This window comes from Nyctibius grandis, chromosome 3 (assembly GCF_013368605.1).
Source record: "Nyctibius grandis isolate bNycGra1 chromosome 3, bNycGra1.pri, whole genome shotgun sequence".
Classification (NCBI taxonomy): domain Eukaryota; kingdom Metazoa; phylum Chordata; class Aves; order Nyctibiiformes; family Nyctibiidae; genus Nyctibius; species Nyctibius grandis.
This window is the reverse complement of record NC_090660.1, coordinates 9,734,066-9,761,454: the sequence shown is the minus strand read 5'-3', so window position 1 is coordinate 9,761,454 and position 27,389 is coordinate 9,734,066. Positions and strand designations below refer to the sequence as shown.

Here is a 27,389-nt window from a genome sequence, read left to right as displayed (position 1 = left end):
TAGCGGTGTTCCCCAGGGCTCAGTTCTGGGACCGGTGCTGTTCAATATCTTTATAGATGATCTAGACGTAGGGATTGAGTGCACCCTCAGCAAATTTGCAGATGACACCAAGCTGGGTGGGAGTGTCAATCTGCTGGAGGGTAGGAAGGCCCTACAGAGGGATTTGGACAGGTTAGATAGATGGGCTGAGACCAACGGCATGAGGTTCAACAAGAACAAGTGCCGGGTCTTACACTTCGGCCACAACAACCCCATGCAGCGCTACAGGCTGGGGAAGAGTGGTTAGAGAGCAGCCCGGCAGAAAGAGACCTGGGGGTGCTGATCGACAGCCGGCTAAACATGAGCCAGCAGTGTGCCCAGGTGGCCAAGAAGGCCAATGGCATCCTGGTCTCTATTAGGAATAGTGTAGCCAGCCGGTCTAGGGAAGTGATCGTCCCTCTGTACTCGGCACTGGTGAGGCCACACCTTGAGTACTGTGTCCAGTTCTGGGCCCCGCACTTCAAGAAAGATGTTGAGGTGTTGGAGCGAGTCCAGAGGAGGGCGACCAAGCTGGTGAAGGGTCTGGAGGGTCTGACCTACGAGGAACGGCTGAGGGAGCTGGGGTTGTTTAGCCTGGAGAAGAGGAGGCTCAGAGGTGACCTTATTGCAGTCTACAACTACCTGAAGGGAGGTTGTAGTGAAGTGGGAGTTGGCCTCTTCTCCCAGGCAACTAGCAATAGGACAAGAGGGCACAGCCTCAAGCTTTGCCAGGGGAGGTTCAGGTTGGACATCAGGAAGAATTTCTTTTCAGAAAGGGTTATTAGACATTGGAATGGGCTGCCCAGGGAGGTGGTGGAGTCACCATCTCTGGATGTGTTTAAGACAAGACTGGACATGGCACTTAGTGCCATGGTCTAGTTGACATGGTGGTGTCAGGGCAATGGTTGGACTCGATGATCCCTGGGGTCTCTTCCAACCTGGTTGATTCTGTGATATTGATCTGTTTTGGAATGGTAAGCAACTAAGGGTTTCTTTCAGCCTTTTGATAGTTTTCCAGCCCAGTTTTCCTGCGTTCTTTTTTTTTCCTTCCTTCTTATTTGTCATTTTTGTGCCCCTCCACCTTGAAATTGTTTGTTGTAAATCAGAAACCTTATTTTCTTACACGGGGAAAGGGTGGTGGTTACACTTCTAGCATTGTAGTAAGATGTGTACATGGCTTTCTGAAGAAATGTTCTGAGAGCTAATGATTTAATGTCTCCATTTTCCTTCCCCTTTTTATTTTCTTTCAGGTTCAATATTTACATGCCTTACTGTAGCACTGGGATTTTATCGTTTATGGATATAATGAAACATCAATTTAAAGGGACTTCTACTGTCTTCGTTTCTGGAAAAAAGGTTTTATCTTTGCCTAGACTTTAACCAAGTCTTGACTGTATTTACTTTTTTTTTGTAAAGCAGACTGTATTGAGAATGTAACCAAAGATGTGCCTAGGAATAAACTGTACATGTCGTGCATATCTTGAAACTTACCTCTGACGAAAGCATGGTATACACATTTCTGCCATTTCCCTCCATTCTGACCTGCAGTACACCTTGCTGCTACAAAGTGTCACGTAAGCAAAGGCTGGCATTGATACGAATCCTATGGGGCTGCATGCTGTAGAGAAGAACCTATGGAAGTATGTTCCATTGCTTATTCAGACATGCTTGCAGGAGTCGGTTGCATGTATCAGACTGAAGTCTTGATTATTAATGTAAAACTGAAACTACACATTTTGTGGCTTGGAGGCACTCTTGTATAAGCAGAATTTGTGTTAACTGAATCATGCTTTCTTCCTTCTAACACTTGTTCATATAGTCACTATGTTCAAATATTTGTTTTATTATTTTTATAACATTATAGTTATCAGCTTGTTTTCCAGATGGCCGTCCAATCAGTCATGTTTCATGGAAGTGTACTGTGTAATGATCGCAGTGTTTGCTGCTAGTTTTGTTTGTAATAAATTTGTAGAGGTTTTTGTGACTAACGTGCCTTTGGTACATACAAGTATCTGATACTCATTCCATATGCTAGTTGTTAACTTTACCACTATAACTGGAAGTTTAAAATGAAGTAGAATACACTAGTTGTGTTAATTTATGGTTAAGTGATACAAAGTGTCTCTGGTGCTGCGTTCTTGATGGAAGGGAATTAATGCTTCTAGAAAGGAAAGAGATTTAGCAAAGTCGACAGCCCCTCTAACACACTGAAGAGTAAAGAGCAGTCAATAATGTAAGGAAGACTATTATTGCAGACTAACATAACAGCCTCTCTAAATTGAATGAATCTATATTCAAGATCTTTACTGTTTTGTTTAAAAAATATTTTTTGTACTAACTTATAGGACTTAACACTCTCAAATTAGACAAGCAATAATTTAATGTTTGGAATGACTGCAGTGTTGGTTCTTATTGACCCAGGACAGATGATTCTGTAAATATCTCTTGAAAAGCAACAGTTGAGTGTCAAATGATCACTAAATTCATAAATAGGAGACCTAAGTTGGCATTCTCCAAATTTTTTTTCTCTAGGACTTTTTCTGTATCATGCTGTATATTGTCTCTGATTTGAATCAGTAGCAATTCTAAATGTCCAGAAATACTTGTCAGTTCTCTGACTTCATATTTTGATTTTTAATTTGCAGAGCGCTTTCAGGAGATGCAAGTGAAAAGTAAATGGAACTGCTTTACCACAAAACTGCTTCAGCTCTGAAAATCTGCAGTAGCTCCCACTTGATTCAGAAATGTATCTGTTCATTTCCTGCCTGGCAGGAAAAAAGTATAAAAGAAAAAATTTAATCTAGAAATGTTAGATCTCTCAGGCTTTCTCTTTTAGTTTGCAATAATAGAGCATGCAGCTAAAGCTGAGCTCCAGCTCTGATTTGCCTGCAGGAAGAGCCCATCTCTGTTAAGAGCATGTAAGAGTAGCAGTCTGCCTATGCTAAAACTGCTTGTGAGTTTTCCCTGTGAACTTCCACGTTCACCCAGCAAAGACAGGAGGTTCTTTAAGGATTTGTCTCCTTTTGGAGAAGGAGATTGAGAATCATCCCATTTGCTGGAAAACTGAAGTTGCTCCAAAAGCTTCTTTGTGTTTTACAGGACAAATCGAGATCCAGAGTTCTTACAAAACTGTATTTCCTTGTAATATGTTAGTGGGAGTATACTGACTTTTAACTGCTTATCTATCTTGCTTTCGCTCTTGTTTTCAGTAAAAATCCGTAAGGGAGCTGTCTCCTTTTCACTGGTAAGTATTAGCTAAATTGTTTTGCTTCAAGTATTTCATTACTGTTAAATCACATGCTGTCTAGCCCTTTCTCTATTGGAAGTGTTGATCGCATCATTCATTTCCCAGAAAGTTGTGGAGTTGTACTTAAAACCATGAGTTGACAAATGGAAACATTTTTAATTCAGGTATGAAATCTGCTTCAATTTTTCTAATTTCAAATGTTTTGGTTTACTAGAATAAGCCTTATTCTAGTTGTGAATATTCACTTGACTGACCTTTTCATGAATGGTGAAATTCTAGCTCTGTGCAGCTATTAACAGTTCCTGTTGACTTTGGAGAAGACATGCTTTTACCTTTTAGGTCTTTTGAGTCATACTGCTTCAGTAGACTTTTCTCTTCTTACTCTTGCTACCATCTGTAGACCTCGCACAGGAAAACTGGTGAGGTTTTGTGTTTGTTTTTTTGTTTTTAATACGCAAAGTTAGCTAAATTGCTATGACTAGTCCCTTTGAACTACTGGTTGCAAGGTGTGAGCAAGACTTAGTTTTGCATCTCCCATTGAGTTTTCAGGAATCAAGTAAACTGCCTTTATTTCTAAAATGATTAAAACTCTGCAAGACAATTCAATATTTAATAAAACTGCCATGTAAAGTCTTTTGAAGGGATAAGTACACTGTAAAATTAATGGGGTTTTTAATGTTTTAATATATTTGGAAAAGTTGTATTCAGAAATTATTTATTAGTTTGACAGGGGTGTTTTTAATTATTTTTCCTTTAGTTTTGTTGTGAGTTGGGGTTTTGTTGTTTGTTTTTGTTTGTTTGTTTTGGTTGGGTTTGTTTGGTGTTTTTTTTTTTTTTTTTTAGAGTAAAGCTTTCTATATAAGCAATTTTCTTTAGCCCCTAAATAGAAAATTCATTTACAATCAAATATGTGCCTGGAATATTGGGGTTTGCTTTAATCAGAAACAAATGCATATATTCTGGGAGATAGAGGACCTGCTGTGTCTTTGTTAGGAAAGCTTCCTTTGGCTGAAAACACATTTTTTGCCCTATTGCCAAACATTTTAAAGCAGTAGTGTTGATTCTTTATTTTACACTTAAATTCTATGTCGGAGCAATTGCCTCTTATCCTTAACATGCAGTTTTGTAACTAGATAAAGATCATATCAGTGTTTGCATAGTATTCCTTTGAAACCTGTCCATTCCAAGGAAGAAGATTCCAGTTTTCTTGGGAGGATGCCCAGCTGGTATCAAAAACAAAATACTGGAAATGAGTAATAAAGTATTGCGGCAAATATCGGTCTCGGGCCAATGTTTATCCCCATAGTGAGGCACCTCAGTGGGTTGTAATATTTCAAATACCCTACTTTCCTTTGCTGTTCTAATATGCACCCTATCAAACTCTTAGAAGTTCATTAGGTTCCCCATTGTATTCTGAAATTGATTCAGCTTCATTCGAGTCATGATTAATACTACTCGTGAATAGTCTCTTCTTGTTGCGGGAGTAAAAATGTAGTGAAGAAATGAAGGGTGGTGTGTTGTGGTTGTTTTTTGGATGTTGGGTTTTTTTTCCCCTGCAGGTAAGTGGCAGATGTTCTGTGAGAACATTAAACAGAACTGTATGGTACATGAATATAATAATGGCATCTTATAGCAGGCAATTGAATTTGGTCAAATCAAGCTTGTATACAGGGTTCCAGGGTTTGCTTCAGAACTGACAGAGTGAGTAATAGTTATCTTGGGAGGGGGCAGGAAGGGAAACAGGGCAGGCTTCTCAGCATGACGGGAAAACTCAGAGTTCATACTGTTTATACTTTAATCTCCAGCATGCTTTGGTCTTTCTCTATTGTTAGAAATCTTGTAGTCCTCTTATGTAGGACTGTCAGCAGTGCATGTTACTCAATGAATAGGCAGCTATTAAATATGTCAGTTTTGATTGTGATTTTGTCCAGAATAATTTGCATCACTCCAAGTCATTCTCCTGTCTTTACCCAGGATCTGTTTTCCTGTGGAAAAGGTGTACGTTGTGTATTTACAAAGTTCTCCCAGTGACGCAAGGAATGAATAAATACAACGGCCACTTCAGAAGCTCCCTTTAAAGACTACTTACCACAACCAGATCCAGACAGTGGCTGGAGATTTTGATAATCTTTTGTATCTCGGCTTTCAAAGAAGTCAATTCTAATGCCTCGTGATTTACATGCAGAGTTCCCTCGTGTTCCTTAGACGCCAGCTAGGCCAAGGCACTAACCACCTTCTTGTCTGAGCTACTGAGCTCTTCACTGAACTTTTAAGACCAAATAAAGCTACAGGTGAGAGCCTATATTAAAAAAATTAACCATTGATGATGCACAGATGAGACTGAGCATGTCTAGTGCGGATGCTGCATGTGGGTTTTATGTTTTCATTCAGTATTCTTCTTTGATGTAGTTAGTTACCTTGTCTCACATGTTACATTGCAGTACCATTCAGAAGTAGTGGGTTCTGGGAAGCTTTTAAGAAGCAGCTGAAATTCTATGGAATTTGAGGGGGGGGAAAGTGCAAAATAAGGCTCACACTTCCAAAAGTCTGTAGAAAAATTCTTGCAGAGATCTTCATATTTTTTTTCCCTCTAAAAAGGAGCCTTGTTTAAAAATTAAGCTTTTTTTTTTTTTATTTTAGAAGCTTCTGAGTTGATTTTTAAAACTTTTTTTAATCCTCCTAGCCACCTTCCAGTCTATGCATTGCAGCTTGCTCCTCTATGTGAATTGTTTCATTTTTAATAATCTGATTTGGGGATACCCATGACCACAGCTCTCAAAAAAGCTATGCTAAGATACTACTCTCTCTTTTCGCTATTAAGTAAAAATGCATCTGAGACTTCCGAAAATCTAACAGCATGTTGTCCGCTAAGCTGTTCGTTAGTGAACTTGTCTTGTTTGAAACAGGGTCCCAGTTTGCCCTAAAGTGTCAGACCACGCCTGACAAGTTATAAATTTGATGATTCATAAAGTCTGGTTAAGTGGGGGGTTGGGAATGTCTAAGGAAGCTAATCCTGTTTGATAGAGAAAACAGTGGTAGTCATCAGATAACAAAGCAAAAATATGCTCACTGTGAAAGGTAAATGTTTAATACAAACCACATCTCCGTTTACATAAATGCCAGTGTTTTGAAAGGTATTTTCTTTTTCTGCTGTTACCTAACAGAAAAAAGAACGCATGGTTCTGTACTTGGGCACTCCTAGCTCATTTTCTGTTACAGTTCCTAACTTCAAATATTCAATATGTCATTTAATAAATAACATTTTGGATTCTTTAGTATGCCATTTGTAGTTTCAACATGGTTTTCAAGCTTTCTCCCCTCCGCTCCCCCCCCGCCCAGATTGTAGAGAGATTTGGAGGAAGGAAAGGTTGGTTTTCAGTTTGTTCTTAATGAGGGATTTAATGTATCTCTTAATGAAGCAGTGTTTAATGCATTAAAATATGACCAAAGGCTCTCTTGCAAGCCTTTACTTGTTCACTGAAGTTAAAGGCTTATTTAGATGAAGGTTTCATGATCAGTATTCTGATTGATGCTTAAGTTTTTTTTACAAATTGTATTTCAAGTAGCAATTTAAATATTTCTGTACACTCCTAGTACATCACCACATGCAGCAAAACCACAGGTTTGAGGTACTCCAGTATCTCTGAATAAAACAAGCCACAGGATTATGTATAAACAGATAAAAATATAGGGGGGGGGGGAATTGCAAGGTGCTAGATGTCTGTTTACTGTGTAAATATCTAAGATACCAAACAGATAAGACTGTAGCAACTGTGAAAGAAAACATAAGCAAAGCCAGTTACTTTGGTCCATAAATGAAGGTTAAGGCATGCAGTTCCTCTTTGCTCTCTGGCAAAACACGGCAATAGAGACAGACGGCTGTGTAACAACTGCCTTTGCAGCATGTGTAGCTGCCTGTTCCTTCAACTGGTGGTAGCAGTGTGTTAGGCCAGAAAATGGAGGTTTACTTCCTGTGCTTTTCTGTTGTCCCGGAATGAAACACTGTATTGCAAATATGTGAAGTATATAAGTATATAAACTGCATTAGGCTTGGTGTGAAAATCGTAACTGAAACACGTGGTGGGGGTTGGCTGTTTTTCAGATCTTTTATCTATATTGCTCTAATGTACTGCGTTTGAGTCCTGTTTGCAAACTACCAAAGGCTGATTGTTCCTTGTTAATTACCCTCACTGAAGTAACAGGTGGGCTAGGTGATGTGGTGGTAAGTCTAAGTCAGAATGAGCTGTAGTGATGTTCATGAGACAGAATTGCTGTAAAGATAGAGCCAAAAAAGGCTAAAAACAAGACAAGTGAGTTGCTTCTTGAAGCACTGCAAACGACAGGGGGAAATATTTGAAATACAGATGCATAATGAAAGGGAGAAACTCAGGAAATGGTAACGTTAAAGAAGGCCTATGAGTGATAGCAGGTAGCAAGTTAGTTGCTAAGTTACGAGACAATTTTGGACAGCAGCTATGTAGGCAAGGATAGTTTAATGGGTCTGTGCCGAAGTTCCCATGTTCAGAGATTATATGGAAGCATTATGTCAGTGTCAAATCATCACGCGCAGAGTACAGCGGTTCTGTTGCTGGGAAAGATATCTGTGCTGCCGGAGAAAGGAGCTGCCTTGCTTTCTGCTCCACGTAGGGCTGGGGGAGGGGGCAGCGCCAGCCTTTGTGCCTCGCTCTGTCCCACACTCTGATGAGTCCTCCAAATTCCAGCTCCTACTGGGATAATTATACAGGGAAATCCAGCTTTTAAGAGCAGAGAGGTAGTTCCTGCCTATTTTTCATAGCACTTCCTACCAGAGCTGCAAGCACTTAAAAATTCTGCCCTCTCAGAAGAGACCCCAGCCAGCCTGAGGATAGGAAACAATGGCCCTTGGCATAATCTTTCTGCAGTGGGGACGAAATAGGACTGTTGAATGATAGAGACTCTAATCTTTTGCTGGGATCCTGAGGACTGAAGGGCTTTTCTCCCAGGATGAATTCTAGCCTTTCCAAAGACGAAGAATGGTGAATTCAGTAATGAGTCCCTCGCTAGCCAGCATAATAGATTGGCTCTATTTAAGCCTTGTCCCGAGAGACCTGTATGTGGGTTGCCGTTTTTTATTTGTGGTCTCTGCTACTGTAGAGCTCAGATCGATGAAACTGCTCATCAAATATGTAACTAGCATTTGTGACAGAGATTGATAAATATGGCTAAATGCAGCTAGGTATTACACAGACTTTGTTTCTTGCACTGATGCTGTGGACTGACATTGACTGTTCCCAGAATCTTGATTTCATTCTTTTTGGTATGTGATCAATGTTAGTTAACTGGTCAGACTTAAGAAGCCATATTTGATATGTGTGACAATTATGAGTCTCTGAGCTCTTTCCCTAGTACATCTAATTTAGTTTACCGTGGATTGATACCTCCAGTAGTACAGGGGGCTTTTCAAATAATACAAAGGAAAGGATACTTGGAGATATAAAAGGAGAGCAGCATGAAAAGAAGTACAGTTTTAACAAGGGTAGATTGTGCCAGACTTAATTTGGCAGCTTTCTGTGGTAATAACTGCATAACAGACTTTGTAGGCAAAAGAAACGCCATAGATCTAATAGATCTTGACTTCAGGTTCCACATAATCTAACTTGAAGAAGATACAAAGATCATGCTGTTGAGAAGTAACCTCGTGGTGGCAAGACAAAGAGAGTTCTGTTCGCTGGTGTCCGAGAAAGTTCAACACTTATAGTTCAATTCAAACTGTAATTGTTCTGGAGAAGGGCTACTAGGACTGAGTCGTCATCCCTGGAGGTATTTAAAAGACATGTAGATGTAGCACTTAGGGACAGTGGTGCACTTGGTAGTGTTAGGTTAACGATTGGACTTAATGATCTTAAGGGTCTTTTCCAACCTAAATGGTTCTATGATTTATTTAGCCTAACAAATGAAACCTGAAGCTAAGCTGACTCTGGGCATGCTCTCAAGGGTACTATGTTAGTAGCAAACACAAGAAAAAGGAGAGCATTATTCAAGGTGAGGGACACAGACTTGCCATAAGTACATTTACGATGGAAATTATAAAGATGTTCCTGACCACCAGAGAATTTAAGATTTGGAAAAGTAGTCCAGTAGAAGCAGCAAGAAGAAATCTGGTTAGAAGACTAGCATGAACCAACATGGTCACATTATACTGTGTGGTGCTTATGTTAGCAAAGACAGGACTCTGGAAGAAACTTACCTCCTATGGTAAGTTTCCTACGGAGTTTATACAAACCTAGGTTGTAGGTTTATATAAACACTGGAGGGAAATGCTCTTTATTTTTTGGCTAGCTGGAAACTTTTACCAGAGTTGTAACGATAACATTATATCCATTAGTTCAAGTGTCAGGAATATGTCAGCATTTTTTTTTACAGTAATTTCAGTAGATCAAAAAACATATGTCATGCCCTAGTGTTCAATGAGTATGAAAAATGTGACTTATAAAGGGTTTTGGTTTTTTTTTTTTTTTTTTTTAGTCTTCTAATCTTCTGCCAATGCATGTGAGATAATTTACTGTAAAACTCAAGACAGCACTAATGGGCTACTCCCCTCCATATAGCATGAGTTTGAAAGGGGAAACATCTAGATTCTGAAGTGCACTAAGTCTTATTTTCATCTTGAAATAATCTTTTAAATTTCTTTAAAGATATTTTTAGTGTATGTGAATATCTAATTATAGCTAAAGATAATTTGCACTTCAATTATCCTCCCTTCCTGCCAGGTCCTCGGCAAATGAACAATCCCAGGAAGAGTATTTAGCCTGGGTGCGCTCTGCCTCACTATACCTCGACAGATCTTCCGTCCTGCTTCCAGAAGTCCAAAGGTAAAAAAGGGTAAGTGTGTATATCTATGTGTGCACACATGCAGGGAGGGCAAGGAAGGACACATCTGCCCTGTTTTACTTTCACTGTGCCCAGCCCTAGTGTTTATGCACACAGTTACGTCTGTACACACAGTCCTGGTATTGAACAAAGGAGTTTCTCACACTGTTATGAAAGCCGTTTCTTAGAGTGCTGAAATCCTAGGCCCGTAAGCAATTTGGTTGTTTTGTAGTCTTCTCGACCTCCCTCTACGGTCTGCACCTTCCCTTCCCTACTCGCCCCCAAACTGCAAAAGCTGACTCCTTTCACCCAGGGGTGCCTCTCCTGCTCCTCACTGTCCTGGTCCTGCAAGACCTCTTGCTGGAGAACTGGAGCAGTATTTCAACTGCTGGCCTCAGCCCAACTGAGACTGATAGGAAGTTACAGCCATTTTGAGGGGAAACAGATAAAATGGAGGGCTTTCCTGCTATCTTGATGGCACAAGTAACCTCTGCTCCTTTTCCATTCACCAACTCCAACTGCTGGTCATCATCCATTTCTTGGATGTTGCAACGCTGCGGTGCAAGCCTCTGTTTGCCCATACTTTGTTCTGTAGCCCCGTGCTGCTGGCAATGCCATGTTTGGCCTTTGGTGACATGACACACATCTGCTGTTCCTGAAGTGCTGTTATCCTGCTCTCCTCGGCCAATAGAAGAGGTGCCGTAACTGAGATGTTAAGGTGTGATGGGGAGAGGAAATTAAGTGATTTGGGAGGTGCAAGCTTTGAGCTTGCCTGTCCTCAGTTATTTACTTCTTTGTTTAGGTTTCCTGGGGAGAAATAGATAAGGCTCTTTAAAGAAGCTTCTTAATTGGCAGCTTGGTAAAGCGGCAGTGGGAGTGTGTATTGAAGAAACTGGAATAAAGAAAACCAAAACATAAGGTCATGATTCAAGCAAATATGCCAGAGGGAGCACTCGGAGCATCTTTATTGCTTAATGTAGTCTAGGGTCCAGGCAGTGTGCAGATGCAGTCCAATGGAGCTCTCCTAAAGCTGGGAATGGGGAGGCACACAGAGAGCAGACCACAGAGGAGGCAGCATGTTTTCCTTTGGAAAGGGGAAATAATGATTGTGCAGTAGACTGGAAGTATTTAGCCATATAAAAGGTCTCAGTGTTAGCAGCAGCAATAGATGCTTTTGCACATTTCTTTATTAAAAAAATAAATCAGATGTTCACGTTTAGTGTGAGATAGCAGGTCAGTCACCATTTCTTACACAAACTATTGCAGCTGAAAATGGCTGTGGGAAAACTTCCTAATTAGCCATGTTGGTTTTTTTTTTTCTTTTTTGAGAAGAGAAAAGTAGCTGAACCTCTGAATCTAGTTTCCTGTGGAAACAAAGCTTACACAATCAGTGTTTGTCCTGTACCTAATAATTTTTGTAACCCTCTGGCAAATCAGATTTTGTCTAAAGTTGAAAGAGTGATAATGTTAGACACAATTATTTTTTTTAAACATTTCATGAAATCTGGCAGCAGGATGAGGGACAGAGAGTCAGGGTACTGCCTCGACTGAAGAAAAGGCAAGAGGATCTCAGCCATTGTATGGTGCTGGCCAGTCAGCACACACGTGCCGACAGTATTTTTATAGCTCCAGACTAGTCTCAGAGTTTGTCTCTCAGTGGTGACAGTGGCATCAGAGGCATGAGGAGAGCTGGGATTACTGTGGTGAAGGAGAAAGAGATGTGGGACAAAGGACACAAATCTGTAGGAAATCAGGCTTCGTTAGTTCTGCTGCTCAGGAACAACGTGTTTGTCTAACAATAGCTTTTGCCCAAGCACATATGTCAGAACCAGATTAGATTTCTATTTGCATACCTCCTTACCTTTCTCAGGAATGCCCCTGGCATAAAACTCCTCAATTTCTCTCTCTTCCTTAAGGCATGGGTCTCTCCTGGAGAGTATCTGTAAAAGTTGCATCTTATTTCTTAATAGATTTATTACTTTGTTTACTTAAAGTCAGATGAACTAGGTTTAATAACATCATCAAATGTTTGCTGCTTTTTTTAATCCTCTTGGCTCTTCAGAAACAACATAACAGAGAGCAAATGAGCTGGATGCAATTCCATGTTGTGCACACACACTGAGAGCAGAACCTGAAGAACAGTATTGTTGTGCAATGTAAACAAGGCATAAATTTATCCTACAGAACCCTTGTAGCCGATGATCTGAGAGGGAAAGAATCCAATGGATTTCTGAAGCATAGGATGAGCCTGTAGCACTGACAGGAAGAACAGGATTTTTTTGTTTTCCTGTAAACTGAGCACACTTTATATGTACTTGTTGAAATAATAAGCATGGAAAAAAAAAAAACAAACCACAAGAAAACTTTTACAGCCGCTGTTCAAAAGAATGCTGTAGTATCCAAGGGAGTTTTTAATCTGCAGGGAGAGAGAATAGGAGCTGTGCTCTTCTTTCTGTCTTATGTAGTCTAAGGTCTGTATTATGCTCATTATTATGATATCAGTGCTTCTAAATTAAAGTAGCAATGCCCAGATTCCACAGGGATGTGTGTCACAGAAATGCATGTGCTAGTAATTAAAACAGTGTTTTCAATATTGCTTCAGATTCAGACAAGAACCTTTTTATGCAGTTGTGAAATAACAAAAGGAAGCTAGAGCCAAACTGGGGGGGGGGGGGGGGGGGCAGCATTAATACATGACACAAATGAGGCCTTGCACACTATTGTTGCCGCTAGCCACACCGAAGAAAAGAGGTGTTTTCAAATACGAGGTAGCATTTCAGAAGCTGAGCTTTTATGGAAGTCCATCCAAACCCCAGCTGAATGTTCCCACTGCTAACCACTTTGAAAAATTCACTCCAAAGAATAACTAGTCACCTAGAAAGAAAATGAGATACAATTACAATGAAACAGATATTACTTTATTAGATCCTACCACTGGGCTACTCGGTATCCAGCCATTAGTATTGTGCCTTTTCAGGGGCAAGTATTTGATGCTTCAGGGGGAAAAAAAAAAAGGCACAAAGAGCCAACTAAGCTGTGCTGCACTTCATGGGGGTAGGGGATAGTCCTTCCTGATCCCCCCATGGACAACGGGTTGGTGAAAAGAAATACAGAGCAATTACCCTAATCACAGTCTTAGCAAATGCGATTAATGATCAAACAGTTTTCCAACGTTTTGGCAAATCCTGTCTTAGTGTTATTTGCCTTGAATTCCTCCCACAGCAATAAGCTGTGTAAGTTGCCGAAATGGAAATGCAAAAAGCACTACCTTTTGTGTCCCAGGGGTGCTATAACTTGATTATATCCAACCTACTCTTTAGTAGCTGACCTAATTTCTTCTGTTATAATTTTAGAAGGAAGTTTTTACAGGCTCTTTGTACACGATATGGATTAGTACTCCAAAGTATCTTGGATGAAAAAGGAGATGAAAAATAGTCTTTTGTTCCTGGTACATTTGTTGGTTTAATTTAGTTGTGTGTGTCTGGTGGAGGAACAGAGGAGCCTCGTTTTAAGGCTTTCTGATTTTGTTCACCTTGCATTTATGTGTTCTGAGGCTAAAATAAAGCTTGTGTTGCATGTGTACGGTGGCTAATGAATTAGCTCCAGCCATCAGCTTAACCGCTAAGAAATTTTATGCTGGGTCAAACCTAACACATTGGTACCCTTACAATCTTGCAGCTCGGATCTGCTTTCAAAACAAACACCTCAAATGTGTCATTAAAAGGCTAAAATACACCCACTTGTAAGACCTGCATTCCAGTAATGTGGCTGCGTGAGTCCTAGGCTGAGTCAAGGGAATCCTGCTAGAAGCAACAGTTTGCCCAGTGCAGTGACGAAGGGGATGGGATTTGTCTCATACAATTTTTGCAGTAACTTGCTATAGTCTGTCAGTGTTTGCTCAGTCGCACCTCGTCAAACTGGTTTACATTGTCTCCTGCCTCATCACTTGTAAGTAATCCTTTCTCTCTCTTTTTTTTTTTTAACTTGCTGATGCTCACAGTTGTGCTAGAATTGTTATTAGAAAGTATCAAGATGCATAGAGTGGGCTTCAGAGGCCTTGTTCAGAGTTCAGATTTAACTGCTTGAAATCACTTGCATTTGGTATATGTTCATGTAAGCAATTAATACATATGACTGAGTGTAGTGCATTGCTTCAGAGTCTTCCCGGACCTTCCCTATGCAGTTCAAGTAACTACATTTTTCTGTCATGGCGCATGCCTAGTGAGAAATCAGAAAGTGGTTTTTGAATGGCACGAGCTGAAACCTTTCCCCTTGCTCACAAGAGGAGAAAGGCTGGCTTGCAGCAATTTTTAATGCAAGAATGCAAACTCTGGGGAGATGAAGTCTCTTGAATAGCTGTGACAGCAGTCCTAATTTAGAGTAAAGCATTCTGGGACTAAATAAATGGCACACCAGAGGGAGAAGGAGATCTGGAAGGAGCCTGCAACCTAGGTTATTGTGCTAATGAGATTACGTTTTGCTTTGAGATCTACTCCTGTAGAGAGAGACTGAGTCACTTTGTCTTGGCCTATGTCATGGGGAGGGGGAGGCTAGGATTTATTTTTAATGACCGACCAAAATAGCTGTACAGCTGCCAGGGAGTGCCTTGATTCCCTGTCCCCCCTCACAGCTATCCAGGAGAGTTACAGGGAACTTTTCCTTTTAGCCTCCTTTATGCCACCATCCACTCTTCTCCAGCCCAGCCTCTCCAGACATCCCTTACATCCAGGCTTTTTAGTTTCTCCACTGATGTTTGGTGAGATCACTGCCAGGAGTCCCCTTCTCCAGGGAGTGTGGCTTTCTTCTCCCTGCAGGCATTTCAATGCCATCAGCCCCCGCTGAGGCGGTGTTTGATTTCCCTGTTTTATCTTCGAGCACCAAGTAGAGCATTTCATATCTATAAAAATGTGTATATTATATATCCTGTTGCAGTGATATAACGTACAATGGGAATAGGCTGGTGTAAGTCCCTTTTATACAGCTTATCAGCCTCCCTAATAGGGAATTTATGGTGTTTTAATTATATTGATGTACTTGCAGCAATACGTAGTTCTCTGTGTAAAAATAGGACGAGAAAAAATCCCCTAGGTAAGAGAAATTTTGCTGCCCAGTTTTAGAAAAACCTTCACATGCATAACTTTTGTTTCAGGTGTCCAGCTATTCTCTGTACATGAGAGCAGCTCTTGTTTATAATGGGCTGATTAGTCATTTGACAAGTAAGCATGTTTACTCAGAAAGCAACCTATCTAGCTTCATGCATGACTACACTGAGTAACTACATAATTATATTTGTGTAACTCAAGCCTTTTCTGCTGCAGCCCTTTCCTTACGCAGGTTTGTTTTATTCTCTGCTGTCTGTTGTGTCCATCATTCAGACTATGTGCTCTGCTAGCACAAAGCATGGTGCTCAAGGTGGTGTTTGATCACAGAGATGTTCTGTATTGACACATTTTACAGCTCGCTTGTTCTGCTCAGACTTCAGAGGTGATATTGATTTAAAAATTTGAAGGAGAGAAAACTCATCTTCAAGTGTATACAAACTTTGTGTTCAGCCTTACTCATTGCTTTCAGTATTAGGCAGAAGTGTCATTAGAGTTTTTATGGGATTGGTTATCCCCCACAAATATGAGCATTCATATGGCTTATAGTAGAGGTGGCAAGAGCTACATCTACAGAGTATCAGGCTCTAGGGCTCCAAATTTGCATAATTACTTTGTTTAGATTGCATTAACAGAGTTACATACAACAGCACTTCAGAGGGTGAAGCCCTAAATTAGAAAGCGCTAGGCAGAAATTCAAACAGACTATGGAATTGCTGGAATGGGCAAAAAAGCTGTTAGCCTGGTAAGTCCATTTCATTCATTTTCTTCCTTTTTCAGTACAGTGCAACCACAATTTCTATCCCATGTATTGTCCTTAAAAATATTTCTATATTTGTTTCAGTGCACTCCAGGCAGTTAATAGATTCTTTCCTATATTTGTGATTTCTTGACTTTCATCAACTTCTGTTTATTTGTTCATCGTACTTTTTAATCCCTTGGCGGGGAAAAAAAAAAACACAACAACCACTAAAAGCATTTTTTTCAGTTTTATCAAATTGTTCTTTAATCATTGTTGGGCATTTTAAATTTCTTTTAGGCTCCTAAATTAGGAGTTAACTTCAGTTCCCTAGCTAGTTTCTTCAAGTTTACCTGAAAGGAGCAGGGTGGAGTGGGAAGATAGCTTGCCCAAGTTTTATGATTTGTATTATAGTTATTCAGGCAGAATGGAAAGAAGTATGAAACAAGGAGTGTCAACAAATTTCACAAGGATTAATGTTTGCATCACTGATAAAGCAGAAGAAGTGCATGGCATGATAAGAAGTAAAAGTGATCAGAAGAGGGTGTGACTGTGAAAGAGGAAGAAAATTAAAAGTTGAACGATGGGAAAAGAGGGAGTCAGGGGAGGGATTTAAACAGGTGAGAAAATGCGCAAGAATAATTGTATTGACTTTTGGATTGTAATCGAGGGGAAGGGGCAATTACAGATATCTCCCATACGGATATAGGGGAGATGAAAAGGGAGGGAACATACAAGAGTGCTGTGACTTTGAAAGGAAAGGCTGCAAAGCTTGAACATGGTCTGGCTGCCTTGGCGTAGGACTGGCTTTGATTTGTCCAAGCAAAAGGAAGGACAATGCTTATAAACAAAGTACAGGGATTGGAGCAGCACTTCAAGGGGCTCATCAGAAGTTCAGCAGCAGCCACGGGAAAGTCGAATTGGCAAAGACACTTCCCTGAGAAGACATAGTAGCTAAAATGTAGGCTTGGATGGATGAAGAGACCAAGATAAATGCACACGTCACTGATGCAGAATGCTGCCAATGTGACTGGGTACTGATCCACACGGAGAGGCAAAAGAGAGAAAGCCTGCTGAGATTTCCATGGCGAACAGGAATGGAAAAGGAAGCCTCAGCTGTCAAAAAGGAGAAGTGAGGATAGAGTTGTGAAAGCCAAGGAGAGAAAGTGTTGAGAGGAAAGATAAAGTTGGCAGAGAGATGACAAAAGTAAGAGACAAGGACTGGTGAAGATATAAATAAAGACAACATCATTTAAGGAAGCAGAAGTCACGAGAGCGGTTTCAGTGGTGCGATGAGAGTAGTTAGCAGAATGTCAGAAATGCAAGATAGAGCAGCAAAGAGGCTTGGAAGTACTTGCTGTACGTGAGCTGTTGTATTAGTCTTGGTGAGAGATGAGACAAGGAAATGGGAAAATGTTGTGAATATTGAGAATAACAGTGTGCATGCTAGAGGAAAGTTAGTGGAGGCTCTGAAGGCCAGAGGGAACGAGAGAGAGAGAAGTGTTAAGAGCATGTGAAGAGAAGTGGTATGAGTCTTAATATCTTTAGGAATTGGTCTGTGCAATCTTGCGCTGTAAAAAGGAGAAGTCATAGGAGAAAGAGCTTGCCAGCATGGGTAAGGAAGATGTTTTCAGAGACTTTTCTTTCCACCAGCTGAAACCTGATGAATGTACATACATCCTTTAGCATCAAAGCTGGTTTTCAGATAAACCATCAAGATGGAAAGGACGAATTAATCATAAGGAGAGAGAGTTAAGGGAAAGGAGGGAAAGATTTTGGTAGAGGAATATGGAACTATTTTAATTAGCCTAACTGGCATCATCTGTCATTTCCTACAGCATCACCAGTTCTCAATATCCACTGTCCTGAAAGTCTGTGTAATGAAAAGTGGGATTCAGGTCACTTGACAGACAGGCAGGTGTACCTGCTGACTTCTAAGCTTGTGCCTGTGTCTCTTTTGTTGAGGATGAGAAGCAGGGAAAGAAAACCCAGTTTTCAAAGTCAGGGTCAGCAGAGACAAGCACATCATTTGCATTTTGCTTTATTAATGTGGGTTAGCTCAGCAGGCGAAGTCTAGCATACTGATAAATGATTTCGTAATGGGAAAAATAGGGTCAGTGTCTGCAAATCATTTTCCCCCCTAAAGTAAATGAGGCACTGTTGGGTGGGGGGACTTGGAGGAGGGTGGTCATATTTCATTTCAGTGAGGAAATACAGATGTAGGCTGGACCAGAATGGCTCTGAATATTTCACCAAGGAAAAATTATGATGAAAAAGAGGTGGAGCTAGGCCCTGTGACTATCACACAGTCCTGCTCCCAGGTGGTGATGGTTAGCTCCTGCTGTATTGGGACCATGTGTTCTCCCACTGTGTTTAATCCAAGCAGCTCACAGTGCTGGCTTTATCCCTGGTTTCTTGCACAGAAACCCTCTGTTACCCCTCTATGGAAATGAGACCTTTTACAGCTTGGCTCCTATAATCTCTCAAAACATAATTGCTCCTCCCTTTACCCCACGCTCCCCATTAGCTCAAGCACAGGTTTTGTCTCTCCCTTTCTATACAGTAACACTGAGTTACTGAGCACAGAGCATCTCTTCATGGACACATGGTTGTGGAAGCAACTGGGCACATGTGTTTGAGGAGAGCTAGCACTGATCATGCCCTACTGAGGCAGCTCAAGGAATGTACATATCTGTGCAAAATAATCAGTATCTACGTGTTTTTCCTTGCCTGAGTCTTCTGGGCTTTTTTTGGACTGGGGTCAGAGACTTTGAAACCGTCTGCTCCCCTCCAAGTCATAGAAAACAACTTCTTCAGTTGTGAGTTGGATCTCACAGCTAAACTGATGTGTTATGAAAGGAGGATTGTCTTTTCTGTTCCCCTGCTCAAGCGTTCTGTGCCTGTGAGTGCACCCTCAGCCCATCAGCCCCATGGTGGGATTAGACAGCTCAGCTCACCTGATCCAATACTTACTCACTGCCAAAAGAGGTGATCCCACTCCACCTCCTCCCTAGCTGTGCACCCCAGCAGCTTCCCTTCCTGTGGTGCTGGAGCTCATCTTGTCTCACAGCAAGGATTTCGAGGGACCTAAACTAGCAGAAAACTAACTCTGCCAAAGAAGGTGAGCAGTATTTTTGCTGGATTAGCTAGGTGAGCCATCCCACCACAGGATCACACGAGCACAGCCCTGGGGAGGCAGGACTGCCCTGTTTGGTATCAGAGAGCTGCTAGAAGGGCTTGGCTGCATCATCTCACCGTACCCCACAGCACTGAAGAATCCACCATGCTCAACCCTGGTCCGTGCTCCACATCCAAGAAGATTCTTCCATTCCTCACTCCTGACCATCAGGCAAACTCAGCGGGACTGATTCAGCCTCCAGCCAGCTGACTTTCCGAAGATGCTCCCCTTTTGAATGGGAGCAATTGAGTTTTAGTGACTCTCTGCTTTCTCATCTCTGGAAATTGTGTGACACAGGCCTGACGGGACAGCTCCACATCCACTGAGACATTTGGTAACTCAGCAATTTCTCACCTTAAATCAGAATACAAAAATTACACACAGACACAGTCCTCAAATTGTCACAGTTGGGCATGATGAAGCACCTACAAGTTGACCCAGAGCATGTGTTACTTTTTCCCTGATTATATTGACTCTGGTACCAGAATCACAGGACAGGGATAAGCAGGTACTGAGCTGAGATTAGTTTATGCCTATTTTGTATTGAGACAGATGTATGTTTCAGTTTCCAGCACTATTATTAAAATGCAAATATATAAGCTATGCCATATTTTGAATTCTGATTTATTGCTGTAGATGAAGTGAGGGGTTTTTTTAATCTTTTGAACAAAGTTCCCTCAGAAAACTTTTGGCACTCTTTACTCTGGCTTGCAGTGACCTTACACTGATATATTTTTGTGTGTGTGTGTGTCTTTTTTTCTTTCCCTTCATGCTTTATCTGTTGGCACAGAGCTAAATCCAAATTTCAGCAACCTGTTCCCAGGGCTAAACAGCCAACCTACTGTCTTTTAACTGTTACTTTTTAATTTTGTGGACCCTGGCTCTGTAATCTCAGACAAGAAAAGTTAAAAGCAGGGCAGCATTGCACGCTCTAGTCTTTTGCAATATATTTATATCCTGCATGAACATAATCAATTTTTCTTAGATCCAACATATATCTAAGCTAGAAAATCTGATGGCATATTTAAGAAATGAGAACAACTATTTTGTCTTCAAACCTGGTAATTAAAAACTCATCTGTCTAACTAAAGGCATTATGTTATGTTGACTTACACAATTTTGCTACAATACCTGTAACACAACGCAACTACTTCTGTAATCCTTTGATTTATTTTTATCTAAACTTTAAATGGTAGAATAAAATTATCTGGGTAAATAAATGTGCATATAGAAACCTTGCATTGTTACATAGGTTTCTACACATAGCACTGTATATTCATTTTGAAAGAAAAATAGACAACTATTCATTAATTCCCACCTTTTACCTCTGTGTGTTTGCTTAGAGAGATACTCATATCTCTAAAGAAAGGAGCCTCCTCCTCTTCAAGGAAGTTATGCCATCACTGTGTCCCACAGGAAACCTTGGGCTATGGGGCTTTTGCAGCGTGGCAAAGTGGACATATTTCAGACCAATACAGAAATTTGTTCAGTGACTAACTGTATGTGACTAAATGTTTTTTTTCGTAGGATCACAGGAATGTTTAAGTAGGAGTCTGCAGAGGAGTTGGTGCACACCTCACTGCCTGTGGCCACCTCACAGTGGGTGCTATGCTGATGTGGTCAAGAGGCAAAAAATGAAAGGTGATTTAAAGTGACTTCTACTCTCTCGCTTGCAGGAGGGCCTGCGCTCGCTACAGCAGCGCTGACAGCTTTGAATGAATCATAGGATCCCAAGAATTAGCGACAAACCCCATCACGTGGGCAACCCACAGCACAGGAGCTGCCAGAACAATGCAGTGACTAAGGAGGCTGATCCCTGGGTGTAGAATACCTTCCGTAGGAGTAAAGAGGTGATATTATGGTAACATTAAAGGAATAGTGTCTTGTTCTGGTGCCCACGCTTGAGAAAAATGATGTTGACAATTTAGGCTGCGCAAAGGAGCAATAAGAGTTACACGATATCTAAGCAAAGTTGATTTATGGTAAGAGACTTACTATCAGTCTCTTTAGTTTATTGAAAAGAAGACTAAGAGGGAACCTGATGATGAACAGTAGGCTATGCAGGTTCTTGGCTGCAAGGGGCTCTGTCATCCTACAGACAATGACATAACCACATCCCATGGCAAGAAGTGAAAGCTAGAAATAAGGTGGATGGAGTAGTTCAGGGTAAAGGTTAATTAACTTCATCACAGTATTGTGCTTGGATCATATTCTGGCTTAACAGCCACAGGAGTCCTTTTAATTACTATGGCAAAGGTGTCATGAAATGTGTGCATGAATAATTGAGATGATATGCTACGTAAATAAGGCCAAATGCAACTAGCCGAGCTCGGAGAACTCAAAAGGGCTGACTGGGACATCTGCATTTGAATAGCTCTTGAGGGAGGATTGTGCAAATCAAGGACTATCTTGCTGCTATGGGCAATGCCAGGGGACGCTGGTTATGGCCTTCCCAAAAGTGTGATTGTCCTGTACTCCTTCCTGTGCTCTCTGTGCCACGTTAGCTGGTAAAACTATACATCATTCATCTTCGTGTTCCTCCTCAAGGCTGGATTCAGGGGACATACGTGTATTCAAGGGAAGATACTCCTATGCTTCTCTCCCATTGAAATCAATGAGTTTTCGGGCTGTCTGAAACGTAGAGTTCAGCCTTCTCTGAATGCAGCCAAGTACCCTACTGATTGTGTCTAGGTAAAGAGCCGGTAGGGACCTTTCTTTCATTTCTTTGACTTCACACCAGTTTATTTCACATTGTCTATTTAGATGCTAAGTGCTTTAAAGCACAAACTGGCATTTCTATGGATGTAGTGTTTAGCACAGCTGAAGCCTGTCTTGACTGGGAGCTCTAGATGCAAACTTGAATGCAGAGAATAGAAATTTATAACAAGGCTTGAATTAATGCTTAGTCTCCCATGCTGTATAGTTTGACATCAGTGCTGCTTTATCACTGCAAGCATTTACAAAAGCTACGGTCTTTCTGAGAGGACTCATCAAATCCTCTTGTAGAAGGATTTTGTGCTTTGTCTCATAGCAAATATTTCCAGAACTGGACTGTTTCTTTTCCATGATCATCACAAAATAAGACCACATGCATTTCATGTGCTCAAAGAACAGCAAAAGGAATCAACATTTGATAAACAAAGTAATCTGAATCTAGCTAAGGACTGAAATAAAAAAAAAAAAATACTTCTAGCATACACAGGCAGTCACTAGGTCCTTGGGCAACTGCCTGCCCTCAGCTCTCTGTGCATAGGTCTAGTTGCTAGCAGATCCTGGTTGAAATTCAAATTAGTTTCAGCATTGCTGCTGTCTCTTCTAATTGACTCTGTCGATACACTCAGCTGGTGGGAGGGACAGAGGAGCAAAGCAGGCAGAAAGGACCAAATGATTTCTAACACATGCTAGGCTCTTCAGCAAAACATTACGGACGTGGGGGCCTGACACTGCACAAGCATCAGGATTCCCCATGCCCTGCCACAGAGCACTCTGCCAGAAAACAGAGCGCAATTTTTTTCTTTTTTTTTATTTTTATTTTCTTTTTAAATCTTAGCAGCATTAGGCCCAGACAGCGGTTGAAAACCACAGCTCAGTTGGCGATGAGCGCTGTGTGGCAGCGGAAGCGTGTGGAAAAATTCTGGCTGACTCATCCATAATTCATCTGGCGTCCCGGGGAACGTGCGCGCTGGAGCGGGATCCCTGGCACTCCTGCAAGGGAGAGGCCTGCTGCCCTGGCAAGATGTGGGCAGCAACCAGCCCTCTTCTACCCAGGTAACCTCGCAGCCCCCAGGCTCGCTGCGGGGGCCATCCCACCGCCTCTCAGAAGGACTGGTCTCCCTGCTGCAGCACTGGGCAGGGGAGCATAGCCCTGGGAGACTGAACAAGTTGCGCTTCATGACGATGCTGCTGTGGGGAAGGGTCAGTGAGGGAGCTGGCCCTATGCCCTGGGATAACACGTGCAATGATTTGAGGAATCCATCCCAGCCGGTTTGATATTCGCATCTTCATACCTGTGCGCATGTGACGTAAACTCTGCTTTGAGTGACTCTGGTCTTGGCGTACAACCTCCTGCTGGGCTGTGTTTCCAAGGGTTCCTGGCGAAGGGCCAGGAGCCTCAATGATCTGTTCACACAGAACCCAAAAGGTAGGCGGCTTCAACCCAAGGCGAAGTAGTTTTTAAGCCTGACCTTCAGCTTGGAGGTAGCTAAGCAACATATTAACGGATTTCAGTCACCTGATGAAGTTACTTTAAAGGTATAACCGGCCTGAAGAGACAAGTAGAAAGTCTTGCGGGCTGTTTGAAAGAAAACCAGAAGAAACAAGATGAATATCTGAGACTGTCTGGGATTTGCAGTTGTGTGCAGCCTAAACTCCTCTGAGTTTGCAAGAGAATCTTACGGAAAAGAGTGGTGACAAGTAGTACGGTAAAAATTACATAGACAAATGAAAGTAGATGTTAATTACTTTATCTCCATACATGCATTTCTTCTATTGCCCAGGGCTGAAGGAGCTGACTCCTTCAGGACTGACTGCTTCCACTGATGTTCTCAAGGGCTGGGTGAAGTTCAGAGTATTCAAAATACCAGAGCTGCAAAATAAGCTTGCAGGAAATCTGTCTATAACCATTAGTCCTGGGACTGTGTGGTCAGCCATGCAGCCTAGGCAGAGCAAGGAGCTGAAGAGCATGTACACACAGTAGTGTCCAAACACAAGGGCCGAGGGATGTCCAGCTGGATTGCAGATGCTCCAAGACACCTGTAGATCAAGAGGGTTGTACACCGTGCTGGCCACAGTGGTTAACTTCCACCTGAACGCTCTGTCGGTGACAGCATGGAATAACTTGACAAAACAAGTTTCAGAACTCATTGGCTAGCACACACAGGTCAAAACCATCAGTTACAGAGTCTGCAAATGTATATCTGTTCTATTCCAGAAACTGTTTTTCAGGAAATTATCTTTTCAGGGCTACAGTCATTGTCGCTACCCTCGATCATTTAAAAAAAAAAAAAAAAAAAAAAAGACATGATATAGAGACATAATCTAGAAAATGTAGCATGTTTTAATAATAAAAATTTTGCCTTGCCAAAAAAAAGTTTCTTTACTACATGATGTTTAATCTCACATATACTTCCATGGTTATTTTCTTGTCTTAAATCTAATTACTTCCCAGAATTTCAGTTTGTTTTATCTATTTTCATCCCATGTTCTGCCACTGTTCCCGAGAGCACAATCCATTGCACAATTCTCTGTATTATTTATTTTGAGGCAGCTTCTGGGATAAAGAATTAGTCCTGGGATTTATCCACAGTTTTGACGCTGGCCAGCTGGGTGACTTCTGGCCAAGTTACTGCACCTCTTCACTACCGTTTTCCCAGCAGTAGGAGTGGGGTAATAACCCTTCCTTTTTGAAAGCACAGGGAGATCTGCAGATGAAGTGCTATACAGTTCATAGTACCTGTTTACAGCAACAATTTCACGGATGTAGTAGACTTATGTACTGAATTTGCCTTTTTTTCTTTTTACAGATGAAATCCTGAAGACCAGCACCTGTCAAAGTGCTTATTAGCCTCTAATAGAACTGTCGAAAACAGACCATCACTGAATGCTTCTTTTCCTCAGCCTGTTTAAAAGAGGCACAACAGTAACAGAGACGAGCTTTTACACTGGATGTTTGTGACCTATTTGGACCGTGTACAATCAGTGCAGACTTTGCTGCTGATTGGTTCTGATTTTTGTTTTCTTAAGGTGGCCTCTGAGGGAATAAATACAGCATTTCTTACGCCTGTGACTCTGTGCACCCTCGGCCCAGTCAGGCAGGGGTGCTGCTTGAATTGCAGCAGTCCTAGGACTTGGTAGGGAAAAACTGCCTGAGTTTGAGAGGAAAGCCTCGCTGTGATGCTTGCTTTTCGGTACTGCCTGAGAGTTCACTGAACTCCACAGAGAAGGTCTGTCAAGTTAGCAAAGTTTCCTGTAGTCTCTGCCTCTTCAAAAAATACCCAACAGCCAGATTAAATCTGTCTTGCAGTGACTTTTATGTCATTAGATAAAGGAGTCTCTAAAGAGATGCAAGTGCAATGGCCAAGTATTTGTGCTAGAGATGCATGAGTTCATTTTAAAAGATGTTTCCTATTTCACCCTTATGCATGATCTTCTCTTAAAAAAGTAAATTCAAATTAATACTAAATACATTTTCTTAAATAGCATCAACTATGGGAAAGGTTCTTTCAACTGCATAACATATATAATCATGATACTGTAGTAAACTTGTACAGTAATCAGTGTATCTTAGCTCTGATGTTCACATTCAGAGTTCAACTCTCTATCAAAAATATCCCCCTGAAAGCAGGGATTAGTCAGATTACTACTGGCTTGCCTTTTCTGTATTACCTCATGTTTATTTCGTCAGTTACACACTCCATAGTTCAAACATTGCGTGCCCCTTAGTAGTGAACACCTCCATTCCCGTTCAGATATGGGGCCCTGGCTTTGGTAAGCTACGCACCAACGTGAAGCTTGACTTACCAGTGAGAATCCAAGGGAGTTCAAAATCCTACTAGCACAAGTGACACTGGAGGACTGGGACTAGGACTTCTGTTCTGGAGCTGCTAGTCAGAAATTTTTGCAGCATTAGTCGATGCTTTGTCCATCACCTGAGCCACAGTAAACAAAGGCAAAACGGTGCAGTGCCTAGTATTTTAATGTTTATTTGAAGGGTATCATCTTGCAATGCCAAATTCAAGAATTTACCTCATGCATCTGTTGATTTTGTAACTAAAGCACCATTGGTCAAATTATTTTCCTTACTGCTTCATAATTGTGGGAGGAAAACATGTAAGTGGATCAGAATTGTGTACCACAACAATGAATGTAACTCAGATTTAAGGCACAGGATATGAGACAGAGCCAGCTGAGGACAGCTCTACCAGGCACTCAAGTTTCCCTTAGGAGGATTTTATCCAACCCTTGAAACCTAGTTGGGATATTTCTTCCAGTAGAGCTACACCTGTAGCGTAGGCAGGGTGCAGACGTTTTACCACAGTCAAACCATATGCAGCTTGGTCACACTGTGCTGCGTTCTTGGCAGCACTGAAGGAGCGTGAATTAGTGAAATTTTTTTTGTGTATGTGTTTGTAAAAGGCACAGTACTGGATGTTCAACATCACTGAAAAGCCAAAATAAATATACTGTGGTAATGACCTTCAGGATGTGGAAGAGAATGTCATATCACTTAATGGTCAGTAAATAAATGGAATAACAATTCAGGCCTTGTTGATTTGACAATGTCTTTAAATTCAATACAGTAGTAGATACCTGGCCCCTTCCTACTATGCTTTTTAAGTTCTGCACTGAGCATTGGAGGCTAGACGTTATACCTGTACAGTATGTCCTTTCTTCTCAGTTAAAAATTAAAGTAAAAGGTCATTCTTGAACAGGCTCAGAAACTATACCGGGTTCTGATAAAATACTCTTCCTACCTTCCCCTGCTTTTAGGACCCACATTAGAAGGAAGAAGAGTTGTCTTTCAGGCACCGTTGATATCCATCTTCAGTAGCACCTCTTGTAAAGATGTTGCTGGATATGTCATCGTTAGTGTTCATTTCTTCAGAAACATAGAGATCCCTTGGTTGCCAGAGCCAGAACACATGAGCTCAGATAACCATCACTTGGCAGTTCTTGCTGGCCAATTTTTAACTACTGCTTTCACACACACTTGTTACCAGCCATTCATTAATGAGGAATGATCCGTTCCTTGTTACAGCGGGGCGGGGGTGGGGGTGTCCTAAACTTTTCCTGCACTGTTGCCCCAGCAATGTTTGCTGGTTGTGTCTTCCAGTTCAGATCAGTCCTGCCTGAGCCAATACCAAGCTGTAAGCGCATACCTAACCAAGGAACATTTGAAAGACTTGTGTGGCTGCATTTATATTCTCTGTGGGTAGACATGATGATAATACTTCCTTTTCCTGCATTTTTCACTGCAATTCAATATTCCTTCTGTATGTAAGACTGCGCCACTTTATGGATCGTGCTTCCATTTAAATTGATAGAGAATTTGTATTAAAAGTTTGAAAGAGAAGTTGCTGCCTTCTCTGCTATTAATAGTATTACTGCTTTATGTAACTCTGTGATTCCCATACAGCGGATAAATTATAACAGACAAATAAGCATCTCTGCCCACAAGGAACTTTTACTTCTGCATAAAAAGAGATGAAAGGATACAGAGCAGGAAAGTTCAATGCAGAAAACAGACTGAGGTTTGGAGGG

General features: G+C 41.3%; 1 protein-coding gene across 3 annotated transcripts in view; it reads left to right on the top strand.

Moving 5' to 3' along the window:
- Positions 1–27,148, top strand: part of MCUR1 (mitochondrial calcium uniporter regulator 1) — a 43,690-nt gene extending 16,542 nt beyond the window's left edge. Inside the window, exons 9-16 of one of the 3 annotated variants that reach the window (XR_011047851.1) lie at positions 1,269–1,374; positions 3,228–3,262; positions 3,371–3,429; positions 5,240–5,556; positions 10,015–10,126; positions 20,658–20,771; positions 22,681–23,551; positions 24,653–27,148. Coding sequence is in view for 1 of the 3 variants with exons in the window: in XM_068396853.1 (XP_068252954.1) it covers positions 1,269–1,324 (56 nt within the window). In the remaining 2 variants the exon portion in view is untranslated. Of the gene's footprint in view, positions 1–1,268; positions 1,505–3,227; positions 3,263–3,370; positions 3,430–5,239; positions 5,557–10,014; positions 10,127–20,657; positions 20,772–22,680; positions 23,552–24,652 lie in introns of those variants that run through there. The other 2 variants (XR_011047850.1, XM_068396853.1) reach the window with 2 other exon arrangements.
- The last annotated feature ends 241 nt before the right edge of the window (positions 27,149–27,389 follow it).